At 35.3% G+C, this 24,417-nt stretch overlaps 3 protein-coding genes across 9 annotated transcripts; 1 reads left to right on the plus strand and 2 right to left on the minus strand.

The window, feature by feature from the left end:
- Positions 1-452: 452 nt before the first annotated feature.
- On the minus strand, positions 453-3,064 carry LOC115719172 (pentatricopeptide repeat-containing protein At1g08610). Its single transcript, XM_061110397.1, has 3 exons — positions 2,925-3,064; positions 2,510-2,557; positions 453-2,433 (listed from the first exon to the last, which is right to left on the minus strand). The coding sequence occupies exons 2-3, from the start codon at positions 2,522-2,524 to the stop codon at positions 673-675; spliced, it is 1,776 nt and encodes a 591-aa protein (XP_060966380.1). The 5' UTR covers positions 2,525-2,557; positions 2,925-3,064; the 3' UTR covers positions 453-672.
- A 56-nt stretch (positions 3,065-3,120) lies between these two features.
- Positions 3,121-15,228, plus strand: LOC133034902 (uncharacterized). Of its 6 annotated transcripts, XM_061110396.1 has the most exons (33): positions 3,121-3,292; positions 3,422-3,524; positions 4,016-4,103; positions 4,379-4,487; positions 4,696-4,794; positions 5,046-5,088; positions 5,945-6,016; positions 6,160-6,255; positions 6,372-6,602; positions 6,880-7,063; positions 7,625-7,736; positions 7,838-7,924; positions 8,075-8,213; positions 8,798-8,894; positions 8,998-9,060; positions 9,228-9,337; positions 9,800-9,904; positions 10,132-10,205; positions 10,736-10,811; positions 11,266-11,457; positions 11,592-11,663; positions 12,335-12,406; positions 12,485-12,549; positions 12,648-12,750; positions 12,827-12,958; positions 13,316-13,459; positions 13,642-13,749; positions 13,838-13,888; positions 13,969-14,046; positions 14,141-14,254; positions 14,373-14,539; positions 14,621-14,690; positions 14,781-15,228. In XM_061110396.1, exons 2-33 carry the CDS (start codon positions 3,432-3,434, stop codon positions 14,967-14,969), a joined length of 3,435 nt encoding a protein of 1,144 aa, XP_060966379.1. In that variant the 5' UTR covers positions 3,121-3,292; positions 3,422-3,431; the 3' UTR covers positions 14,970-15,228. The 6 variants fall into 6 exon arrangements, 1 of the variants encoding a protein (XP_060966379.1); XR_009686222.1 differs by lacking the exons at positions 13,838-13,888; positions 13,969-14,046; positions 14,141-14,254; ... (1 more) ...; positions 14,621-14,690; positions 14,781-15,228 and having other exon boundaries at positions 3,136-3,292; positions 13,323-13,459; XR_009686224.1 differs by lacking the exons at positions 13,642-13,749; positions 13,838-13,888; positions 13,969-14,046; ... (2 more) ...; positions 14,621-14,690; positions 14,781-15,228 and having other exon boundaries at positions 3,136-3,292; positions 12,817-12,958; positions 13,323-13,459.
- Positions 15,229-15,276: 48 nt separating this feature from the next.
- LOC115719182 (uncharacterized) lies at positions 15,277-18,741 on the minus strand. Of its 2 annotated transcripts, none has more exons than XM_030648128.2 (6): positions 18,196-18,741; positions 17,817-17,994; positions 17,183-17,280; positions 16,249-16,345; positions 15,637-15,722; positions 15,277-15,499 (listed from the first exon to the last, which is right to left on the minus strand). In XM_030648128.2, exons 1-6 carry the CDS (start codon positions 18,463-18,465, stop codon positions 15,446-15,448), a joined length of 783 nt encoding a protein of 260 aa, XP_030503988.2. In that variant the 5' UTR covers positions 18,466-18,741; the 3' UTR covers positions 15,277-15,445. The 2 variants fall into 2 exon arrangements, 1 of the variants encoding a protein (XP_030503988.2); XR_009686227.1 differs by lacking the exon at positions 15,277-15,499 and adding an exon at positions 17,047-17,093 and having other exon boundaries at positions 15,700-15,722; positions 18,196-18,727.
- Positions 18,742-24,417: the final 5,676 nt, after the last annotated feature.

The following is a 24,417-nucleotide window of genomic DNA, read 5'->3' on the forward strand; positions in this document are numbered from 1 at the left end:
TAATATCAATTGAAAAGTATTCTACATAGTAAGTTCTATAATTAATTTTATTAATGGACACAATAAAATATTTATAATAATAGTATATATTTTGTATAAGATTATGTAATAAAATTTTCTTGCACTGTAATATTTTAAATTTGGGCAATATTGTAATAAAATCCTACAATTTATTTTTATTTTCTAAACAATAAATTTGGAAAATTTAAGTACATATAATTTGTGTTTACTAGCAGATTTATTAGTTGGTAGAAGTACTAAAACTTTATATTTCTGGTGGTCAAAATACCAAAATATGAAAAAATCATATGCTCACAGATGACTATTAACAGGCTAAAAGTCAAATTCAACGATTAGTACTAAAGAAAAAGTAACGTTTTGATGCTTTAGCCATATAAAAAAAATTGTACTTATGTGCTAGTAAAATTAAAGTTTTAGTAATTTAGCCGCACTTTTCCAGAAAAAATAATAATAATAAACTCTTTTCAATATAATTTATCCTTCAAGGGGGAAAAACTACAAAAATATGACTATGCTCAACCACTAATCCTCCAAACAAACTAAATCGACATTATAATACAAAACTTCACCTAAGAAAGTGAAACTATTTATTGACCAAGATGGCAGCTTTTCACAAAACTCAGTTTATTCCAACATGAGTAAGATGAAATCCTATCTAAGAACCTTCAGTCCAGTCAACTTTTTACGCAGTTCACCAGCTTCTTCCGACATACCAGCAGCGGCTATAGCTTTAATGATAGTTGTGTAGATCGACTCGTCTGGGATGCATCGCCTTGATATCATCATTTCCAAAATTTGTATTGAAGTATCCACCTTGTTATCTTTGCATAAACAATTAATCACTGTTCTGTAAGAGATAGTTCTCACCCTGTGGCCTCTCTTAGTCATCTCCATCAGCACCACTGCAGCTTCCTCAACTAGATCAGCCCTGCAGAATCCGAAAATCAAGGACTGGTTGGTAATTTCATCAGGAACAATTCCATTTTCCATCATTTGATTATACAGTCCCATGGCTTTCTCCATATAACCCAGCATAGCCAATTTATCAATCACAATATTGTAAGTGATAAGGTCAGGAGAACAGCTGGTGCCACTTAGAAAATCAAGTAGTTGGAGGGCCTCATCCATCATTCCTTCTTTGCAGAGAGGGCCTAGGAGTGTATTATATGTTATAATGTCTGGAGAACAATTCTGAGAGACCATTTGAGCAAAAAAGTTAATGGCACGATCCATGATCCCGAATTTACACAAAGCATTAATCAAGATGTTGTAAGTAACAACTGTAGGGGGATGTGAACTCTCGTTCATAATGTTCAGAATCTCATCAACTTCATCCCAGCAGCGACGGTCACAAAGAGCATGGAGAAGGGTATTATAAGTAATAGCAGTTGGCTCAATTCTGCGAGATAGAAGATTACGCATAATTGAACTCGTTTCCTTAAAGTTTCCCCGTTTACAAGTGAAATTGATTAGTGAGTTGTAGATAACAATATCCGGGTGACAACCCTCAACTGCCATTTCTTCTAGTACCTCCATAGCTTTAACAGTTCCCATGTGCTTGCAAACTAGCTTAATGAGAACTGTGTAGGTAACTAGATAAGGAGGACATCCCTTTCTCAGTTGGTCCTTCCAAAATCCAATAGCCTGATCAAAGTTTCCATTATCAAACAGGAAGCGTATTATTGTATTATAAGTAATAACATCTGGAGGGCAACCACTCAAGCTCATGTCTTCCAAGAGATCAATGGCAGACTTGAACATCCTTCTCTTACAGAGAGCACTGACCATCATGTTGTATGTAATGATATCCAGAATCCTACCGGACATGATGGTGATTTTCAGGACCTTGGCAGCCTTGTCTACTTTATCAATTTTGATAAGACCCCGGATTAAGTTTATACAACACTGCAAGTCTGGAATTTGGTTAAGACGGGCCATAACATCAATCAACCCTAACGCTTCCATTACCTTTCCACGGCTGCAAAAATACTGAAGATTATCATTGTTGGTTTTCTCATTGTTTTGAACAAAGCGTCCGTTCAAATTCATCGTTGAAGGTTCACCAGTCCTCTTCATATTCATTTTCTGTTCAGATTTTTGCTCAACATTCATTTCATATGCATCAGAGGTCCATTCAATTTCATCCTGATCAACTACATCTACACTACTAAGGCTAATACTTCTCTGCAAACCTACAAACCGTGAGAAGCAAACCTTTCTTTTGGACCCAAATTGTACTATCCACCCTAAACGATTACACTCACTATAGCCATTCATGTGAACAACGGATACTTTAATACTAGAGCTACGGCCAGTGGCACAACAGGGATCATGTCTGGAAAATCTATGCAAACTATGACCACCAATCATAGAACTCTGCTGGGTCATTGTATACCCCATCTCTCCACCAACCTTTAAGTAAATAAACACAAAAAATAACTACAAAAGAACTTTAGAGAAAATTCTAATACCAGGGAAATAGCATAACCTCAAGCTGAACCATTCAATAACAATTAACTTCTGCTTTGTCTAGCTCCTGCTTAAATTAAAAGCAACAATAATATTATCAAAAAGTGACAATCTTTCAGAGCTATAACACAAAAGAGAAGAAAATCCACTTACAAAAAATCAAAATTTGCATAAAAAGTTGAATGACTAGTATGGTAATTCAATGCCAGAATGAACTCCTAAAACTTGGTCATCATAAGCATTCAAACGTAAAGTAATATGCTAAAATCATTAGAATTTACAAGCATGGAGTTTGTGAAAACAAGAAATAGGAGACCAGAAAAAGAAAGAAGCCAACAACATCCATATCCAAGTAAAAATACGCAGCTGAAAAACCCTAGTTGAAAGGGGTCATTCGTGGTTGAATATGACATAAGAGAAAGTTGAGTGTTTACCTTGAATTTGTGTGCGCACTGAACTTGGTAGCTGCGAGAGGGAATAAGTCCCAGTGAAGGAGTTGGCACAAGGGACGGGACGTTAGTGACTAGGTTATAGATAATCACAAGCTGTTAAATTTTATAGAGGGGCAAAAGGAAATTACAAGAAATATGAGGGTACTTTAGCAAATAAGAAAATTTGGTAGCATAGGGAGAAAAGGCCCAACAACACAGAGCAGCACAGAGGGCACCTTCAACTGATGTTTCTTTACACTCTTTCTTTGTCAGTCTTGTCTATATTATAATAACCCCTTCTGTTATGTAAGTTGTAAATGATATCATTCTGTGTCCAATCCAATCTGTAATCTCTCTGTAGTGAGACTAAGGTATTAAATGAATATTACTATTTTGAGTCTCTCTCTCTCTATCTCCCTCTTTTTGGGTAATATGAATGTTATTGTGGTGGTTCAGAAACTAAAGATTGAATCTTTGACTTAGTTTTCATTGATATCCAGATAGTTGAGGATGCAAGGGTTTTCAGAGATAGGTGGGTCACAGGATTTGGCCCAACTTCTGTCCACCATGCACGCTATCGAGCTTGCTTGTACTTCCATTCAGGTGTTAAGTCTCTCTTGCTCTTTTTGGTTGTTGAAAAAAATTTAAAAGGGTTATCGATGATAATACAACAAATCAACTTTCACATTTACCGAAACTTGTTAGAAAGATTGAACTTTGGAGCGTTGTCGATGTTAATCAAAAGAAACCCACTTTCTTATTTTCAAGCCAAGAAAAATTTAGGACTCGAAAATCCAAGTTGTTGGGAATCGGTGAATAGAAGAACATAAAAGTATTGGAGTTTAGTACCCATAAAGGAATTTTCTTTTTCACCTGGACTTTGCAACTATTTGGATTGAGATATGTTATTGAATTTTGTTTGACAAGTTATGAGCTTAAATTGCTCATGTGATGTTCATTTGCCGAGTGAGCTATTTATTGTAGTCAATTTTGGCTATAGCTTAGACTCTCACTTGACATTAATCCCTAATGACATTGCAGTTTTTGTTCACATGTAAAAACTACACTAACACACGTTTGTTATCCTTAAGCAGATGCACATGAATCCAGCTGAGGCTGAGGCAACTCTATTGTCGCTGTCCCAGTCCCAACAGCCATATCAAGCTTGTAAATACATCCTTGGTAAGTTGATATTGCACAAATATTTGATGCGGTGATTAACTTCAATATTGTTCTTTTGCACTCAATGATCGTGTCACCATTGGCCTGTGGAACATTTTTTATATGGTAGTATGCAGATATAGCTTAGGCATCTGCAGAGGATTTACATCTCATATAAGTTATTCCGTGCAAATATGATGAATACTCTATTCAGTATTGTAAAACAATTTGTTTTAGTTTAGTGCTCAGTGCAGCTCTTTTGATATGCCAATGCTGATAATGATTTCTTGTCCCAGAGAATTCTCTGGTGGCAAATGCAAGATTTCAAGCTGCAGCAGCAATTCGAGATGCAGCTATAAGAGAATGGAGTGTGCTTACTTCTGATGACAAGAGAAACTTGATTAGGTCATATCACAGTTACATTTATTTTTTGACTTATTTTTGTTTTTAGATTAAACATTTCAGCTAGTTATATAATACCGTACTTAAATATATATCAGTTCGTACCTTGGTTGGTTATGCCAGGATGAAAATGCATAAGTATAATTTTAGTAAACTAGTACTTGATTGAGATTCTTGTGTATGGTTCTATTAATAAATATTTTTCTTGCAGTTTTTGTTTGTGTTATGTTATGCAACACGCTAATTCTCCTGAGGGCTATGTTCAAGCTAAGGTTTCTTCTGTGGCTGCTCAACTTTTGAAAAGGGGCTGGTAAGAATTTTTCAGTAAAGAATATAATTCTTGTCGAGACAAGCCAATTTCTTGGCATAGTGATAATACGTCATGCTCTAAGCATTATTTACTCCAGTATTTCATGTGGGGTGTGATGGGGATCATGCATTTTGGCTAATTATCATTTTTCATGCAAGCACAAGCAAGTGGATTGTTTATATAATTATTGACCTTTGCTAGAGTATTATCATCAGTTGAAGAGAAATGAAACCATTCATGTTTGCATGTAGGCTTGATTTTGTAGTTGCGGAGAAGGAGTCATTTTTCTATCAGGTATTTACATCTCATTTATCTTTATGTTTTATTGGAGTAATTTGTGGCATAAATACTTAAGTTTAACTCTTGGTTGCAGATAAATATCTAAGTTTAATTTTTGACAGTAATAATACTATAGTTATATTTCTAGAACTTCCGTTAGTATCTGGCTGTTAAGTGTCAAGTCATTATCCACATATCATTTTCTTATTGGTATATTTAAATTACTTTTTAAATAAAAAATAAAAAATTTAATGACCTAGACGAGTCAGGGACTGCCATGTGATCATTGACTTGACATTTAACTTACTTAAAAGTTCCAGAAATATAACTTAAGTATTATTACCGTCAAAAATTAAACTTAGGTATTTGTGCCACAAATTACTCTTTTATATTAGTGTGTACATCATTAACAAACTGCTCAAGAACTATTTCCTTTAGTCTCTTGACTTATTGTTCTTTAAGGGTTCGTTTGGTACGCCGTATTACACCGTATTGTATTATATAGTATTATATTGAATTGTATTTTATGCAATATTTTTATGTAAAACTATATGTGATATTAACTTTTATGGGCACCTAAATATATAATATTTTAGTATAAATTAAAGTTTAGCATAGTATTATATAAAAATATGATATATAATCCAATTCAATATAATACAATACAATACGACCTAATATGACGCTCCAAACGAGTCCTAAATATTTATATTTGCTTGGGGGAATTAATGATTGCATCTTGGCCTGTCCCATTCTTAAATGCATTATTAACCATAACAGCGAATACTCGATCTTGAAATTCTGTCCAATTTTCTTGTAGCCTTACCTTCAGTGTCTCTGCTTTCCATTTCTAATGATTTAAAAGATGCAGGTAAACCAGGCTGTTTCTGGAATTCACGGTGTAGATGTGCAATTTTATGGAATCAATTTCCTGGAATCTCTGGTATATGTCTTTCTTTGGAAGCCTTTAATATATCCTAGTTATGAACTGGTCTTTGCAAAGTTTTGAATTGCTTCTTAGATTTTTTTTCTTACTTATATTGGTTCAACATTGGTAGTTTGTGGACTAAGTATTAATTGTAATAGGTATCTGAATTTTCTCCTTCAACATCTAGTGCAATGGGCCTTCCTAGGGAGTTTCATGAGCTATGCCGAAAATCATTGGAGAAGGACCACTTAAAGGTTTCTCCACTTTTCCTTGATATGTTTGCAATAAGTTTTGAGTGTTTATACTCTGAAGTTTCATCTGAGACAGTCTTTGCCTTTTTTAATTGTCTTCTATTCTACTTATAAAATAGACTTTCTACTGCTGGGTACGGGATGCTGCTTTAAGTGTCACAAATAGAATAATCGAGTCAGACTCTGAAGTACCGGAGGTTAAAGTTTGTTCTGGTGCGATTCGGCTTATGCTTCAAATCCTGAACTGGGATTTCTCGACCAACAGCCGTCGTGCAGCAGTAAGTGCATTCTCGGTTGGAGTTAGGGAAGATAGTGATTCATCTAAGAGATCTGAGTGTAACTTGGTGCAGGTATCAATTTTTCTATGGAATTCCTTGTCTATAGTATGAATTTCATTTTGTAAACAATTGCTAATGCAGCATACTGATTTATGAAGTATTAAATATTGAAATCGAATGTGAGTATGATGGGCAAGTTATTGAGCTTTCCTGATAGATTACATTAGGTTTTAACTGAGACAACCTAATATTCATGTATAGATCATTGATATTATGTGGCATTATTAGACCTTTCAATCATTATGCTTAGGATTAACTTTTTCTTCTTGTTCTCTTCGATGTTGTTTAGCCTGGTCCTGCATGGCGTGAGGTTTTGGTTACTAGCAGTCATATTGGATGGCTCTTGAGCTTATATGCAGCATTGAGACAGAAGTTTTCGTGTGAAGGCTACTGGCTAGACTGTCCTCTCGCTGTCTCTGCCCGAAAGTTAATTGTCCAATTCTGCTCCTTGACAGGAACAATATTTCCATCTGGTACAATTTTTCCTTGCTTACTTGATCAACAGTTTTGTGAATTTGTTTTTTGCAAGGGCTTTAAAGAAAAGATGTTTACATACTTTCTTTGTATGAGATTTTTTTTCTTGAAACTAGGCTCCCCCACGCCTAGACCTACAATAGTTGGGGACCAACAAACTATAATAGTAACTGTAGATACCCGGGAGGAATCGTGTACAGGAAATTATTAGATGCAATCATTTGATCACATCTGTGAACACTAAATATTTTCATTTGAAATTCTCTTTTGTTTGGTTTGGTTAATGAATGTTGTTAACAAACTGTCGATGTCATCACGGATGTCAATTTGTGCCAAGAAGTCAGCATGATGTGTTTTCCTGTTGCTGAAAACTCAAGGTTAACTTTTAAGTTTTGAAAGGAATTTCAACTTTGTTGTTAAGCCATAAAAAAAATAATAAACATTTTTGAAATCTTTAATTATCGTGTACTCTTAGTAAAGTTTCTATGTCCATCTTATTATTTTGAGATCCTTTATCAAAAAAGAGTAACCGTTAACTTAGTAAATTGTAAATGGTTTAGATAATGTGCAAATGCATGAGCACCATCTGCTTCAATTGCTTTCTGGGATAATACAGTGGATCGATCCTCCTGATGTTGTTTCAAAAGCAATAGAAAATGGAAAGAGTGAAAGGTTATGTCCCTCATGACCATCTTTAACGATTATATTTATTATTCGCATTTCGCATCTACATTTCAAATTCTCTCACACTTATTTTATTTTTCACTGTTCAGTGAGATGCTTGATGGTTGTCGTGGATTATTGTCTATTGCAACTATTACAAATCCCTCTGTGTTTGACCAGCTATTGAAATCAGTAAGGTTAGTGGCAGAGTGATTATTAACTCATAATACTATCTATTTAAGGCAAATAATGTGCGTAAGAGTGTCTCTATGCAACTTTAATTTCTGAATTCCTTCTTAAAAACATCTTGTTTAGAAGTTAGTTCATAATCTTGCTTCTGTATTCAGGCCCTTTGGTACTCTGACCCTGCTATCCACCTTGATGAGTGAAGTTGTTAAGAACCTCACGACTAATAACTCTGAAGAGGAAACCTGGAGCTGGGAAGCGCGTGACATTTTATTAGATACTTGGACTGCCCTTCTTGTGGTATTTGTTTCTGATGCACTTTTTATTTATTATTAATATTATTATTATAAAACTACAGTGTATGATTGAGAACTTGACATAAACTTTAACTGTCCATTTATATTATAATGTTCGAGGAGAAAACCTTTTACATGAATTATCTATGTAATATTACAATAATCTCATTAGTTCAATCCATTTTTTTAATCTTCATTCCAAGCTCCATTAAGTTCTCTTTACTCTATGCATTGCCCCTAATAATTTCCCGGTGTTTATATTTCCAGACTCGTCAAGGTGGGATAATGCAGCTTTTTGTATTGTGTCTTGTCATTTGTAAAGTTCCCTAAGAATGTTATCTGCTTGGATTGTTTAAACCTTCGTTCTAGGCTTTATCAGATTCCATAAGTGTGAGATGATAAAGTTTATTTAATCGTAGTGCTAGGATATTTTCTGCTTGGTGTGCTTAGGACCTTGTTGTATATTATTAGCAATCTTCTTATTTTGAATTCCTTTTATTAGAGTTTGATTGAATGGTCTGCATTTTCTTCCCTAACTTTTCTAATCATTAGCCAACTGGGGTAAAATGTTTTTGTCATCTCCTTCAGCCATTGAATAAGGATGGCGGAATTACATTGCTTCCACCTGAAGGGAGAATTGCTGCAGCCAAACTCTTTGCCTTGATTGTGGAGTGTGAGCTAACAGGTGATTTTGGCATGTCACTTTGTTGGGCTATATTTAAACAACCTCCATTTTTCATCTTCTTGTATCATCACTAATGACAGCTGGTCCCTTTTTTACCATATAGTTGCTGCCGCATCAGCATTCAATGATGATGTAGATTCCAGTTACCTTCAGGCTTCCATTTCTGGTACGGGAAAATGCTATGGAAAACTCAAATTATGGCATTGATAAATTTTTTATCAGTTGGCATATTAAAAATAAGTTGAGATGATAATAACTAGTGCATTACTTATTACGGCATCATATTCTTGATCCATCTTGTTGTCTTTGATTTTTATTTTTTAACGATTGCAGCCATGGATGAAAGATTGGGCTCCTATGCTCTGATTGCAAGAGCAGCAATTGATGTCACAATCCCTTTGCTCGCTACGCTCTTCTCTGAGCGCTTTGCACGGCTTACTAAGGTGTTCTTTACTTTTGATATCTGAAGTTCAGTACCATCTATTGGTTTTGAGTTTTTTTTCTACTCTGTTCCTCTTAAGTCTATGCAGCAATTGTATTTATTTCACATGATATAATAAGATCTCATGCATTAGGCTTATTTTGTGCTTGTTTGGTGTGAAAGTGAGAGCTTTTTCCTTTTTCTATTTTAGACTGGATTGGGAGAAGTAATTAGTATTGTGATCACACTGAAACTTTGGAAGAAACATACTTATTGTTATTAATCACTTTCACTGGCTCCTTGCTTTGTCATTAATGCACAAGGAGTTTACTGCTTGTACTTAGAAACCACAAATGTGTTTCTTGGAGGCTATCTTATTCTTTTGGTGTCTTTTATTTTGCTCTTATCTTTGAACGGCATAAGCTAGAGTTTTTTTTCCATATTGCAGTTGCTTATTCCTCAAACTATTTTACTTTATTTGTAGGGTAGGGGAATTGATGATCAAACTGAAACTCTGGAAGAAATATACTCATTGTTATTAATCACCGGCCATGTAATCTCTGATGAAGGGGAGGGAGAAACACCATTGGTAACTTGCCTTGCTAATATTTTCCGTTATTAATTTTATCGCTTATCATCTCAATCCTGTTATTCTACTTTTTGGTACATGTGAAGACACTGTTTCTTAATGCCTTGTCTTATTTTATCACAGTATTATATCTTTTCATTCTTGAGTTTATTTTTCTTTCTTACATTATCCAAGGTGGCGTGTCATTGCTCATGGTTTTGTCTGATGTTTTGCTTACGTATATCCAGATTCCAAATGCCATACAAACCCATTTTTCTGATATTGTCGAGGCAGAGCAGCATCCAGTCATTATACTTAGCAGGTGAAATGTTGTTTCTATCTGTCAATCAGCGGGCCTTATTTTCTTGTCAAGCTAAGATTATAGAGTAATAGATCCTGGCCAGGGATGGAGGTAGCTCCATCAATTAGGGGTGGGAAAATGCTAAGAAAATAAATTAACGCGGGCCAAAATATAATTTTTTCAAAATATCAAGTATAGCTATATAAATTACATATAATAATATTAGAAAATAAAAAATAAATAAAAATTGGGAGGGGCCAAGGCCCCCTTGGGTTGCACAGCCACAATGATCAAGGTTAAGATCATTCAAATCCTTGAGCTCTTGTAATTCCAAGGCAGTTACTGATGCATCTCCACGTCTTCTATTTTGGAAATTACCTGCATTACTATTTCTACGAATTCGGCTTGTTGGCCTAATTTTACAAATTACGTCGATATTCCATATCCATGTTTCAATGTCATATCAAATTTCTTTTTTCACCTTTGAAAGCAGAGGGAATATGAAGGTTTAGTATGTGTTTCTCTACTGATGATCACTCTATTTAATCCAGCTCAATCGTAGGATTTGCCGAGCAGAGTTTAAACCCAGAAATAAGAGCCTCAGTGTTCAGTCCTCGACTCATGGAGGTAGTACCATTTTATTTGCATCTTACCTGTTGTGTTGTTATGTCGGGTAAAGTCCATACATGGTAACTTTTGCAGAATTTGATCTAGCTGAAACCTACAGCTACTAATAAAATTAAAATTTGGGTCATAGTAAATTCAGCCTCTGTCTTGGTGCCTTCTAAGTCTTTTAGACTCTTCTTGGCCTTGTCCAATTCTGTTGTGTTGCTATGACCATGGGTCCTTAGCTACTAATAAAATTGAAAAATTGCGATACCATCAATCTTTGGCCAAATAATTTACTCTCCAACCTTGAATGTAGAATGTCCAGGTCACATGAATTTTAGGTTTCTGTTGGTTGTGTTGACATGATATTACGTTATTTTTTAAATATTCATAGTGAAGTTTTTGATCTGTATAAATTTACTTGTTAAATGATGCTATGAGTTTAGATGTGGTGAACGTATGATTTGTGCAGGCTGTTATATGGTTCCTTGGAAGATGGTCTTGCACATATATAATGCCACCTGAAGAAAATACAGATACAAACTCCAAGAAAGTTTTAATGACCTTTTTTGGACTACATAATCAAGGAAAACTTGTGCTTGACATTATTATTCGAATATCCCTAACAGCACTAGTTACATATCCTGGAGAGAAAGATCTACAGGTATGTTTTGGTGCTGTTTCAGCTAGACTTTTATGCATGTCCTATTGCATGTATGCATATAGAGACATGAAATTACTTTTAAGCAATATGATTATGTGTATTGCGGGTGTCATGCTTTTGTCCTTATTTTTCAGGCGCTCACTTGTTACCAGCTACTTCATTCACTTGTTCAGCGGAAACATATTTGTGCGCATCTTGTTCAATTGGTGAGTCACTCAATCTTTCAGAGTGTCAAAATGCTTGAAATATATTAGAGTTCTATGAGTAAAAAATTTGGATTGACCTTTCGTCCAACGTTTTAGTGTCTATTAAAAATAAAATTGGAAATAACTAGAATCTTAAAACATAACTCATAGAAGAGAATTTTCATGAAGAAATTTTATAACAGCTTTTTTTCTTTTGTCTATAAACTTTTCAAAGGCATGGTTACTCCTTATAAGATCTTTCTCGTCAATTTGATTTAAAGATTTAGATGATCTTGAATCTGGCTAGGATCCTCTTTCCATTTTATTTTGTTATGGATCTTCTGATGTTTTACACTGTAATAACATGATTTATATCTATGATCAGACATACATATAAACTTATAGGGTCTGTCTGTCCCCCCAAAAAAAAAAGAATCACTTGCTGTAGGGAAATCATTTTTGACCCTTTGATTCTAATCACTTTCCATACAAAAATATTTGTAACTATAGACAAGGTATAAAAGAATATGATTAAAGAGGGTCCCTAATATAACCTTCTAACCTTAAAAGCTTGACACTTCTTAAGAACTTGAGCTTTTCGTGCAACAGTGCTTATTTGTTTTATTTTCATGTAAGCAAGGGTGTACACTGTGCAGATCTTTGTTAATAATTTACATTAATCACACTTGCAGGATTCCTGGCGTGACCTAGCAAGTGCTTTTGCTAATGATAAGACGCTGCTACTGTTAAACACAGTGCACCAGGTTGAACATAATATGCCATGCCTTGTACTTTCTCTATTGTTCTCTTTGTTTACAGAAAAATTTTCTCCTTCCTTTCAGCGATCGCTTGCTCAAACCCTTGTTCGGTCAGCATCTGGCCTGAGTAATCTGGAGTTATCAAACCAGTAAGTTTTCCTTTTTCTAAACTATAAAATTTGATCTTGTCAAAGTGTAGATGTAATTTAATTGTAAATGTTAATGTATGTCTACTATTTCTTCAAAGGTATGTAAGGAATCTCATGGGTCATATGACAACATATTTTGTGGAACTTTCAACAAAGAATGACTTCAAAAGTGTTGCTCAACAACCAGATATAATCCATTCGGTGAGGATAAAAGACTTGAGATAGATTCATTAGCTAATTCCTATTCAAGAATAACATAATATTCAGCATCCTTTAGGTCAGCTGCTTATTGGAGCGGCTTCGTGGAGCAGCTAATGCCTCAGAGCCTCGAACACAGAAAGCAATCTATGAGTTGGGATTCTCTGTAATGAATCCTATCTTAGTATTGCTTGATGTTTACAAACATGAGGTACTATTTGCACCATGAAAACTGATACTCTTGTGTAACTTTCTTTATTCGTGGAAATTGCATTGAATTCTTCAGTTATTTTTCTTTGATCTTTGTATATCTTTGATTACTTAGGCTTATGGTTTGTTGGTTTCCTGCTCTAATCGTAATTGGACCTACTTCGTAATATGTTTGAATTTCTTGTCTCCTAAAAGATTGGAGGTTTCAGCAGGACTGTTGTTAAACATATAACTACGTATTTTCAGAGCCATCTGATAATCATAATTGGGACAAAAAACCAGTTTTCTTTACTCTTGAAAATACAAGTGACACCATGGGGATCCGCTTATTTGCGCTTATCTTTTAATTTCTGATTAGTCTGCAGTTGTTTATCTGCTACTCAAGTTTGTTGTTGATTGGGTTGATGGACAAATAAGCTATCTAGAGGCTCAAGAAACTGCTGCTGTAGTTAACTTTTGCACGAATTTGATTCACCTTTACTCGTCGCACAATATTGGCAAGGTACTTTTCCTCTGTTTTCTTCTGAATATTAATTTGAAGCAAACATCCATTGAAATAATATAAAATTAAAAGAAAAGGAAAGGAAATAAAAAACTGGTCAGGGATCCCATCCTAGATAGTCTCAATTCTGAACTATTAACTTAATCAAATTCTATCACTCATTTAGCTCTTTGTTATTCCAGATATCGATAAGTCTTTCAAGCAGTTTGCTAAGTGAAGCAAAAACTGACAAGTACAAGGATTTACGTGCTCTTCTTCAACTCCTTTCTAATCTTTGCTCGAAAGATCTGGTATGGCTTATTTGTTGTTTGCACATAAAAGATTGTTGTTCACCCTACTTTCCAAACTCTACCGTTCATGCTAAACATTCCATTGTAGGTTGACTTTTCATCTGATTCTGCTGATTCACCAGGCACAAATATATCTCAGGTAATTCGGATGTCATTCCTAAGACGATATTAATATATAGAATAGTTGGGGTTTGTCACTGATGCATTGGTGTTTGGCAGGTTGTATACTATGGTCTTCACATTGTTACGCCTTTGATAACTTTGGACCTGCTGAAATATCCCAAGCTGTGTTATGATGTAAGATTGGATAGTATTTTGTTACAACAATGACGACGATTTTAATTCCATGGTGACAATCTGCTAATATTTTTCTGATTGTGTTCTTGTGCAGTACTTTTCACTTCTATCACATATGCTGGAGGTTTATCCAGAGACAGTTGCAAAGCTAAACAAGGAGGCCTTTTCTCATGTAATTGGAACAATTGAATTTGGTCTTCACCATCAGGTACATCATATTGCATCCATTGTTATTGACTTAACCATTTTTATGAGAATTCTTATGTGTCTAAGGTTCTTGCTTTGGTCAAGAAAATAATAGAAACGGTTTCTTTATTATTTGTTAGGATACAGAAGTGATTGATATGTGTCTGAGATCTTTAAGAGCTATTGCTTCTTATCACTATGCGGATACAAATGGTGGTAGACTCGGTCTTGGCTCTAATGCTGCCGAAGGCATTTTAGGTCAATTCCTCCGTTCGTTACTGCAGTTACTCCTTTTCGAGGATTACAGGTAAACTTCCTGTACAAAATTCAGATGCACCAATTCTACTTGTTTCGCTATTAACAACAAAAGCTTTGTTTGTGACTTCAGCCCAGACCTGATCAGCAGCGCAGCTGATGCTCTTCTTCCGCTGTTACTATGCGAACAAACCCTTTACCAGGTACTTGATTTACTTATTCCTATTTTTGAGTTATCCTCATATTTTCCTTATTGAAATGTATGGTTTTCTGAGTTGGTACTTGGCTTTCAGAGACTCGGCCACGAGTTAATAGAGAGGCAGCCAAATCCAACATTTAAATCAAGACTGGCTAATGCACTGCATTCTTTAACAAGTGCAAATCAGCTATCGTCAACCCTTGATCGTAAGAACTTTCACATTTTCAGGAAAAATCTTAACAGTTTCCTGATAGAAGTTCGAGGATTTTTACAAACAAAATAATGTACTTAGCAATATGTTCAGTCGTCGTGCAAAATCTTGAGAAAAATTAAAAATTAGAGGGATTTTTTACCCTAATTGTTTTTGTTCGTTAGTTTTTGTAAGGGAATGTACAAAAAAATTTTGTGGGGAAAAGGATAGAGCTGTCGTAGGCCATTTGCTTTGCTCAAATTTATGATTGTGAATACTTCATTTGATTGCATTTGTATTAGATTGCAATTATTCAACGAAGAAAATGTTCATTGTTTCACTCTTAAGTAAATTCCTCTGTTTTGTGCAGTAGTTATGCATGGCTTTTTTTAATTCAAAATTGACAAGGAATTTCTTACTGTATTGCATTATTTCTGCTCATTGAAATTGTCAATATAACCAGTTTCACAGAACATTACTACAACCACTTCAATACAATGAAAATGAAAATAAAAATTATAGTTTGAATAAGGTTGTTGAAGTTTACAACTTGGTAATTGGTAAATTCATCACTTGTGTAATATGCTCTTCTTGGAAAGCTTTGGCCTCTTTTGGGTATGGTGCTGCCATAAATCAAGAAATAAAAAATAATGAGATCAGTGAATGGATTATTTAACAAACCAACTGGGGGTCAAATAAGAACAATTTGAACACAACAAAAGAGACCTCAAATGTATGTATACACATAAAAATGTATTACCTTATGTCTCTCTAAGGCATCGTAGTCTGTTCTCTCCTTCCAGTTGCTCTTGCGGAGTTTGATTGGTCTATTGCCCACATATTTACCTGGAAAGAAACACTCATTTTGTAAACTACGCCTATCTGATGTACAAAGCTCAAAACAAAATCATGATCACTATAGTTTTCATATTATACATGTAAGTTTGTGTGATCGATCCAATTTCATGTGGTTAGAGGCAGGCAACGCATAACTATATTTTAACAGAATGTTACTAAAAAAGTAACAATAAAAAACCTCATTTGAGTGCTCAGAATGATAAAACAAGAACAGATGGCTAAAAGAACAAGAATTTTCATATATATGGGGTTACATTGTGTAAATCCTTTTTATCCTTTCTTTAAAATAAAAAACCTCATTTGAGTGCTGAGAATGAAAAAACAAGAACAGATGGCTAAAACAACAAGAAATTTCATATATGGGATTACATTGTGTAAATCCTTCTTATCTTCTTATCCTTTCTTTGATATATTAATAAATACATGTTAGTTATTAACCTTTCATTATTTATTTTCTTTTCTTTTTCTACACGAAAAAAGATAGGCTAGAAAAAAAAAAAAAAGAATTTCTCACCATTCATTTCCTTCAGCGCAGCGGCAAGGTCAGTAGGGTTAGCAAAGCTAACAAATCCATAGCCCTTGGTTTTTCCAGTTCTTTTGTCTCTAACAACCTAAAAACAGTGTACAACATAATATTACTTCTAAAGTTGAATGATGAATCTAATACGAAATTTAGTGCTGCATGCCAAAATTAACACAGAATTGTAGCACCTTGCTCATAACAAAAGTAGGAAACCAAATGCATGTGAGATACAACCATTAGACTAGAGTGTACAGTATTGAATGTCACGATCATGGTAATGATAATAACAATAACTTCAAAAGAAGTTTAACGTAAAATTTGGTCACAAAAATCCCACATCCTTTTGGTCATAGTTTAAAGTATTCCCAACAAAGTTTTACTCATAAGTAATCTATTGCTTAGTTTGATCTGAAACTCACCATTCAATTATTAGCATATGTGCTACCTAATGAATTTACACAATCCATCAACTGCATACCCAAAATATTTGTCATTCAATCAATATCTTAAGTTTTTAGAACATTGAACCAAAACTTTCTTAATACTTTTTGCTTCTTCTTTTTCTATTACTTTTTATTCTTATCTTTTTCTTTTTTCTTTTATAATTAACTAACAGAATTCAAATATAAACAGATAATGCTACTAAATTAAAATTTAAACTTCAAATCTACTGACCAAAATCACAAAATTCAGTACATTAAAAATGCATACCACAAAACATTTGTGTTCCAAAGTTTCCATAGTTCAAGATATTCATATATAATTTTGTGAATTGTAGACAATACCTACCTAAAAAATACAAAGCATTGATTGCTCTATGGGCTTCAAATAAAAATCTGAAGAGGAAATGCACAAAGTTCATACCAAGAAAAAAATTGTCAATAAAAGAACAGCATGGATAAAATATTTTAAAATATATACTTACTTTAGCCATGTTAAAGGAAGGAAATCGAGAAAATGCTTTCGAAAGAACATCATCATTCACCTCGTTTCCAAGATCACCACAGAACAAGCGATAATCATCTGCAATAACCCAGTGGAAATAAAAAGATATAAAAAAAAGGATCAAGACAAACTCATGAAAAGTGATAGCAAATAGACAGCTAAGGAGTAAGGTGCACCTCGTTCAAAAACATCAACAAAAATCCAAATGGTTTTCCTTTAACAAATGACATTTCAACAAATCTATTGAATTAGAAAAACTAAAAAATATTTAACAAGTCTTGTGCTGCCAAATCCACTACTCCTGGCATATTCAGTGCAAAAGACTTGGTCAGCACAAAACTTTCTACCCCCAGGAATTCTTAAGGATCAGTTAACCTCAGACCTACTGTAAGCTTGTGGGGATAACAGCAATTATGGTCCCATTAGTATGACAATGTCGATGAACCAAAATAGAAGTATTTGTATTGTATCAACTAAGGATTGAATATTTCGCGTGTAGCAGCTTTAATTCTAGCTTAAGTGAAGTCAAATTCTTTCACTATTATCAATCAAAAAACTCTAATAAACTAATAGTGCAAGAAGCAAACAGACGCAAAAAAAGAAAAAAAAATTACTTTCTGGCCATTCAGCAAGCGTTGGATCCTCCCAACTCAGCCCAGCAGCTTTACGGGGAACAGCTTTCTTCTTAGCTTCTGCTTTGTGCTCGATTTCGCTGTTCGCAAGAGCAGCTTTCACGCTTTCAAGAGCTTCAGGCGTAATTGTCTGAGCATCCCTCTGAAATAATTGCTGGGCCTATACACCATTATCACAAACCCAAGTATATATGAGCACGACAATTCCAGCACATATCCGATCAATACGAGTCAATAAAGTAGTGATGTTAACTTCAAATCCAACCCAGCAAATAGAAAACAGAAAACCCTCAATTTATGTTATAATTGAAAACGGGGGAGTAATATATACATAAGGACAAATATTGGTTTTGGTGCAAACCTGCTGGTACTGAGGCAAGGTGTAAACACCGGCGACGGGAGCAGAGGCTGGATATACGGGAGCAACGACCGGCGGCGGGGCAGGCTGAGGCGCTACAGAGGCGTAAGGTGTGGGGTATTGAGAGACAGTCTGAGGTTGCTGGAGGTGAAAGGGTAAGGGGAAATAGGAGGAGCCATTGGCATAAGTGTACTGAGAAGAGGCCGCAGCAGCAGCAGCGGCGGCGGCGGCGGCGGCGGAGGAAGGAGCTGCGGAAGACGAATGACTCGCCATTGAAGGCGATGATGGAGACAAATCAATGGAGATAATAAGATTTGGGAATTCTAGGGTTTCACAGATTTTTGAGAGAAAACGAATTCGTTTCGTGGAGAGTGATTATTTGATCATTAGAAACTTTCGAGAGTGATTGTTTGATTTGGATTAGGATTTGTATTCCAGAAATTTCAATCACTTTTCCCTACAATTCTTTCTTTTTTTTTTCTTTTTCCTTTTGAAAATAAGGTGAACAATTTTATTGATGAAGAAGTAAAATCTAAGGGCTATTAGTCTAGAGAAATGAAAATATAAGAAAAAGATATAGGAATAGAATTGAATAAAATTTAAAATGCATAAATTATAAAAAAATTATTAAATTTTATTAGAATGGTCTTTTCTTCTATTTTAAAATGGAATTGTCATTGGGAAATTTGATTTTCTATACTTAAAAATTAATTTTTTTTTTTTAAACCAATACATTTTACATTACAAAAAATATGACACTTTTTTCAAAACCCCAAAAATACCCCCCTCTATATACTTTGTCTCTCTCTCGGACTGAACCAAAAACAAAATGCACATGGTCCGATGGTCAGACCACATGGTCCGATGGGGTCCGATCCCATCGGACCATGGGTCCGACCATCAGACCAATGTGCCTCTCTCTCTTCGTTTTCCTCAAACTGAAACAAAAAAAAAGCATATGGCCCGATGGTCGGACCACATGGTCCGATGGGTCCGATTGGTCGGACCCCATCGGACCATATGCTTTTTTTTTTCTCTTCGGTCCGAGAGAGAGAGACGAAGAGAGTGAGAGGGGGCGGTCAACAGTGGGTGGGTGGGTTTGAGGCTCACGGTGAGAGAGAGGAAGAGAGAGGGGGTGGGGGCGGTCAAGTGGGGCGGTCACGGTGAGAGAGAGGAAGAGAGAGGGGTGGGGGCAGTCAAGTGGGGCGGTCACGGTGAGAGAGAGGAAGAGAGAGGGGGTGGGGGCGGTCAAGTGGGGAGGTGGTGGAGGTGAGCCGTGGTGGTGCGTTTGGGTCAGAGGTGGTCAGAGATGGTGGTCGAAGGTGGTGGTGCGGTCGAATGCTGGGTCGGAGGTGGTCGGAGATGGTGGTCGAAGGGGGTGGGGGCGGTCGAATGGTGGTGAGAGAGATAGATGCAGAGAGTTTGAGGGAGGAAAGAGAAAGTGTTTGAGTTATGAGGGGGGTATTTTTGGGGTTTTGAAAAAAGTGGCATATTTTTTGTAGTTTAAAATGTATTGGTTTAAAAAAAAAATTAAAAATTTTTAAGTATAGAAAATCAAATTTCCCTTGTCATTCTACCAAAATAGTAGAAAGGTCATTCCATTGGAATATATTCCAACACTTTAATATGAAACCAAACAAATAAATAGAATAAGATTGTTTCCTTTCCTTTTTATTCCATTTCATTACCTCCAACCAAACGCCACCTAATATTCTAATTCTAAGGGCTCGTTTGGTACGTCGCATTGTATTATATTGTATTGTAATATATTGGGTTGTATTGTATTGGATTGAATTGTATAATTTTAATACAATACTATGGTTGGCATTGAATTGTATTAGTATGTTGTGTTAAATTATTACACAAAACCAACCATATCAGTGTGTGCGGTGTTAAAATCCTAAACAAGTTTTTCTTTCAAGTGAGAGTGTTCGAAGTCCAACTTGACAAAATATCAATCCTTTGCAGTATTCATCTCAAACTATTCACTGTGTTGATTCTTTGATGGTTTGACCTTTCAAAACTCTTTAACCACCTTTCATCGACTTTACTTTGAAGCCTTTTCTTCAAGTTATCAGTTCTACTTTCTCGGTTAAGCTCTGAAATTTCCCTCTCAGCCACACTTGTCTTTGTGGCTATTATGGGGGACAACCTAGGAAACTCACGTGAACCAAAGAATGTCAGCTCTGAATCTTTGAATGGGGCCCCTGAAGTAAATACGAATATTGATTCATCTCAACCACCCCAACATCCTGCGATGAACATGGAAATAAATGATGTTGCCACAAATGAGGGGTTGGTGGAGTCTCACTCCCAACGGTATATTTGAAAAGTCAAACAAAGACCTTGAAGTTTTACGCAGCAACTTCCTCGAATCCATGACTCTTGATTTGGAACCAAATTTTGAACTCACTGCTGAAATCGTTAGTACGGGGGTGCTAGTCAGTTTCTTCGACGGTAAGGGGGTGTCCATGTCTAGATTAAAGGACATTCTCAATCAGATCTGGAAACTAAAGGCACATTGGAAATTTAAGACGATGAAGCCAGGTGTATGGGGCATTTTCTTTGACCTGCCTGAAGATTGTGCTGAGATTCTTCGTAATAGGCCCTAAATTATCAATGAAAAACTACTAATCATTCGTGAATGGCTAGAGGATGGAGATTGGTTCAATGTAGATATGGGGAAGACAATCTTTTGGGTTCTTGCTTCTAGATTGCCAACCCCTTATCTTAATGGAGTCAATACTCGTACGTTGGCTGCTAAAGCAGGGAGATTCGTTCGGAGTGATTTAGCAGATCAAAGAACCATTATTAGAAGAGGATTTTTAAAGTTCCAAGTTGAAATAGATACTTCTCATCAGCTTACGTCAAGGTTCTTCCTGGACATCAAGAGGGGAAGAAAGGAATGGATTCAATTTCGCTATCTCAAGCTGCTGAAGCTCTGTTACAACTGTGGTTATCTCAGACATGACAAAAAATCGTGTTTCCGACCAACATCCTTTGCCTATCCTCCACAAGGTGCATCGGTTCCTGCTTACAGCCCTTGGATGAAGGCGGAATCAACGGTTTTTAGCTGTTCTAACACCCAAAATCAGCTTGAATATTTCAGAGAGGAAGATGGCCGGACTTCTTTGCCGACAAGAAGACCACCAGAGTCTGACTCGAGAAACAAGGAGAAAGGAAAGCGACTGGTCCATGAGAGATGCAGGGAGCTGTTGGGAATAATTTACCAGGATTTAGATTTACTAATAAGTATGTTGAATTAACATCCTAAATATGAATTCTCTAAAACAATGAAAATAAACACATAAGGGTTTAAGAAAACCTTACATTGATTGCAGTGGAATATAATGACTCCTTCCGTTCAAGATCTCTAGCCCTTGATTGCTTTCTGTAGCAGAGCATTATCAAGATCTGAACCTGGATCTCTTTCTCTCCTTCAGGTTTAGTTACCATCGTCTTACTCACTATGATTGAGTACTTGACTTGCTATGTGTGGGCATGGTACTCATTCACTATGGGTTTCGAATGTGAAGAACAATGAAGGAGGTTGAAATCACTAAGGAAGGAACTCTCTCATCTAGGTTGAAGATGTTAGAAATATTTTACCAGGATCTAGATTTACTAACAGTATGTTTCATTAACATCCTAATATGAATTCTAAAACAATGAAATAAACACATATAAAGTTTAGTAAACCTTACATTGGGTGCAGCGGAATATAATGACTCCTTCCGTTCAGATCTCTAGCCCTTGATTCCTTTCTGTAGCAGAGCATCACCAAGATCTGAACCTGGATCTCTTTCTCTCCTTCCTTTGATGCTGATTCTCCTTCTTGTTGTTTGGAATCTCCTACAGTCTTACACACTATGATTGAGATACTACTTGATGTGTGTGGGCACTACTCTATCACTCAAGGATTGAAATTTAGAGAAGAAAAGAGAAGGGAAGTGGTTTGGCCTATAGAGAAAAGAATAGGAGGCTCAACTTTCATCTGACAAAGTTAACAAAGTTAAGTGTGAATGAGAGCCATCACTATCTATTTATAGGTAACCACCTAGGTTTAAGTTAGAATTATTTGGCATTAAAATAATGAAAAAATAAATGATAAAAGCCTATAAGAGTGGCCGGCCATGGGCTTTGGATAATGGGCCTCACTTATGAAATTTTGCTGTTTTATCATTTCTGCATCTCATTTTCTCAAAAACGCCAATTTTCCAATTCAACCATCTAAATGCCAATTCCTATTATTTAATAACTAAAAATTAATTATTAAATAATATTGTCATTTAATATATTTATTAATTAGACATATAAAGTCTCTTAATTAATAAATAAACCTAGAATCTCTTTTCTTTACAATTTCGCCCTTGCTTAGTGAAAATTCATAAAGTAGACATAGTCTAACTTTAGAATTATAATTGATTAATTAAAATCAATTAACTGAGTCTTACAAGCAGTATGGTCTCAACTAGTATGAGGACCATGGGCCTATATTTCCGAGCTTCCAATAAGTCGAACCGAATTTACCAAGTAAATTCCCAAACTTATTAATTCCTTATTGAATCCACACTTAGAACTTGGAATTGCACTCTCAGTCATATAGAACGCTCTATATGTTCCACGATATAGATACGTCATTAGTTATCCATTGTTATAGTCCTAATTTGATCAATGACCCTCTAATAGATGATCTACATTGAATAGGCACTAAGTTACCGTTACATCTTCAATGTATTTTATCCTTAAAACACTTAGCTCCGTATAAATGACATTTTAGCGAAGTGAAATGAGATCTCCACCATTTATCTCTGTTTAGCCAAGCTCGAAGGATATCATCGTTTCACTTCTAAATTCCTATAGAAGTTATAGACTCCATATTTATGTTAGCACTCCCACTCAATTATGCTATCATGTTCCCAAAATGTACGTATCACCCTGACCCAAAAGTAGGCTTAACTAACAAATCAAAGAACATGTATAATACTCTTGAGATCGAACCTAACCATATCAGGATTAAGATCATTTGATCTAGGATCAATGGGTGATATTTAATTGAATAGATATTACGGTAAATTTTATATCTAATCAAAGTTCAATATCGGCCCCTTCCGATGTATACTCCATACATCCGATACTGGTAAACTTTGCCAATGCCCTAGAAAGGACATAACACTTATCCAAGGTGTAAGAATACATATCGCTGATTATACCATGCCAGTCTAAATCTAGTGTTCTGACAAATCAGGGAATAAACTTTCGATCATATAATTAAGATTATATTCCACTGTGCTAACAACACTATAATCATTAACAAATTCATATGTTCAAGATTTAAATAGAATTCATACATTATGTATATATAATCATGAAATAAATCATGTGAACCATGCAACATTAAATGTTATTTCTGATCTTTATTAATAAGTAAATCTGATTATATTGAAATGGGTTTTATTTAGGGCACAATACCCAACAAACTCCCACTTGCACTAATATAAAGCAAAATGTGCATTTCAAATAATCTCAACACCCTGATATACAAATCAAGTGTTGTAGTAGTATACTCCTCGTAATGTGTAATGTCCCCGCTTCAAGCCTCCATTGGGTCCTTACACCCACGGAATGAATGACTCTTATAAAAATATTGGGGCGTTTCAGTTGGGTCCTTACACTGTGTAACGCCCTTACTTACGTAAAATAAGATGCCATAAATAAACTGGCGTTAAGATACTAATGTTGCCTTTATTAAAAAAAATAACACTTTTCAAAACATGGGTACCCAGTTGAAAATAAAGTATTACCACTTAGGGAAAAGTAATAGAAAATTTAAACGACAACATCCTCGATAAGTTTAATAAATTAAAAAAAACTTTCAGCAGAAGATGGCCAAGACCACACACAGTTACATGATCACACGAGATACACCCCATGCATCATACAACATACAACACACAAATCGTACCAACCATAACATATATCGATTCACAAACTCATATTGTGTCCATACCACACATTCTCAGTACTATATACACATTCATAATAATACATCACAAATAATATTTCAATAGACAAATAATTTAAATTATGCAGTTCAACACATAAAAACTACTTAATTTCCTTACTGAGCTTTTAGCTCACCCCCCTTACTTTCCCCCTACAGGTATTAGACAGGGAAGTATGTATAGTGAGCAGGGTCAGTTCTGGTACGTATACTGTGAGCGG

Source organism: Cannabis sativa, chromosome 2, assembly GCF_029168945.1.
Source record: "Cannabis sativa cultivar Pink pepper isolate KNU-18-1 chromosome 2, ASM2916894v1, whole genome shotgun sequence".
Taxonomy (NCBI): domain Eukaryota; kingdom Viridiplantae; phylum Streptophyta; class Magnoliopsida; order Rosales; family Cannabaceae; genus Cannabis; species Cannabis sativa.

Bases quoted from the DNA above. Each gene is read 5' to 3' on its own strand.
- LOC133034902 (XM_061110396.1), top strand. From the start codon at position 3,432: ATGCAAGGGTTTTCAGAGATAGGTGGGTCACAGGATTTGGCCCAACTT. The intron at 5,089-5,944 runs GTATTTACATCT...TAAAAGATGCAG, and splicing joins AGGAGTCATTTTTCTATCAG to GTAAACCAGGCTGTTTCTGG. The intron at 10,206-10,735 runs GTGAAATGTTGT...TATTTAATCCAG, and splicing joins CCAGTCATTATACTTAGCAG to CTCAATCGTAGGATTTGCCG.
- LOC115719182 (XM_030648128.2), bottom strand. From the start codon at position 18,465: ATGGCGAGTCATTCGTCTTCCGCAGCTCCTTCCTCCGCCGCCGCCGCC. The intron at 16,346-17,182 runs GTAAGTATATAT...CACTGTTTTTAG, and splicing joins CTTCCTTTAACATGGCTAAA to GTTGTTAGAGACAAAAGAAC. The intron at 15,500-15,636 runs GTAATACATTTT...GATTTATGGCAG, and splicing joins ATGCCTTAGAGAGACATAAG to CACCATACCCAAAAGAGGCC.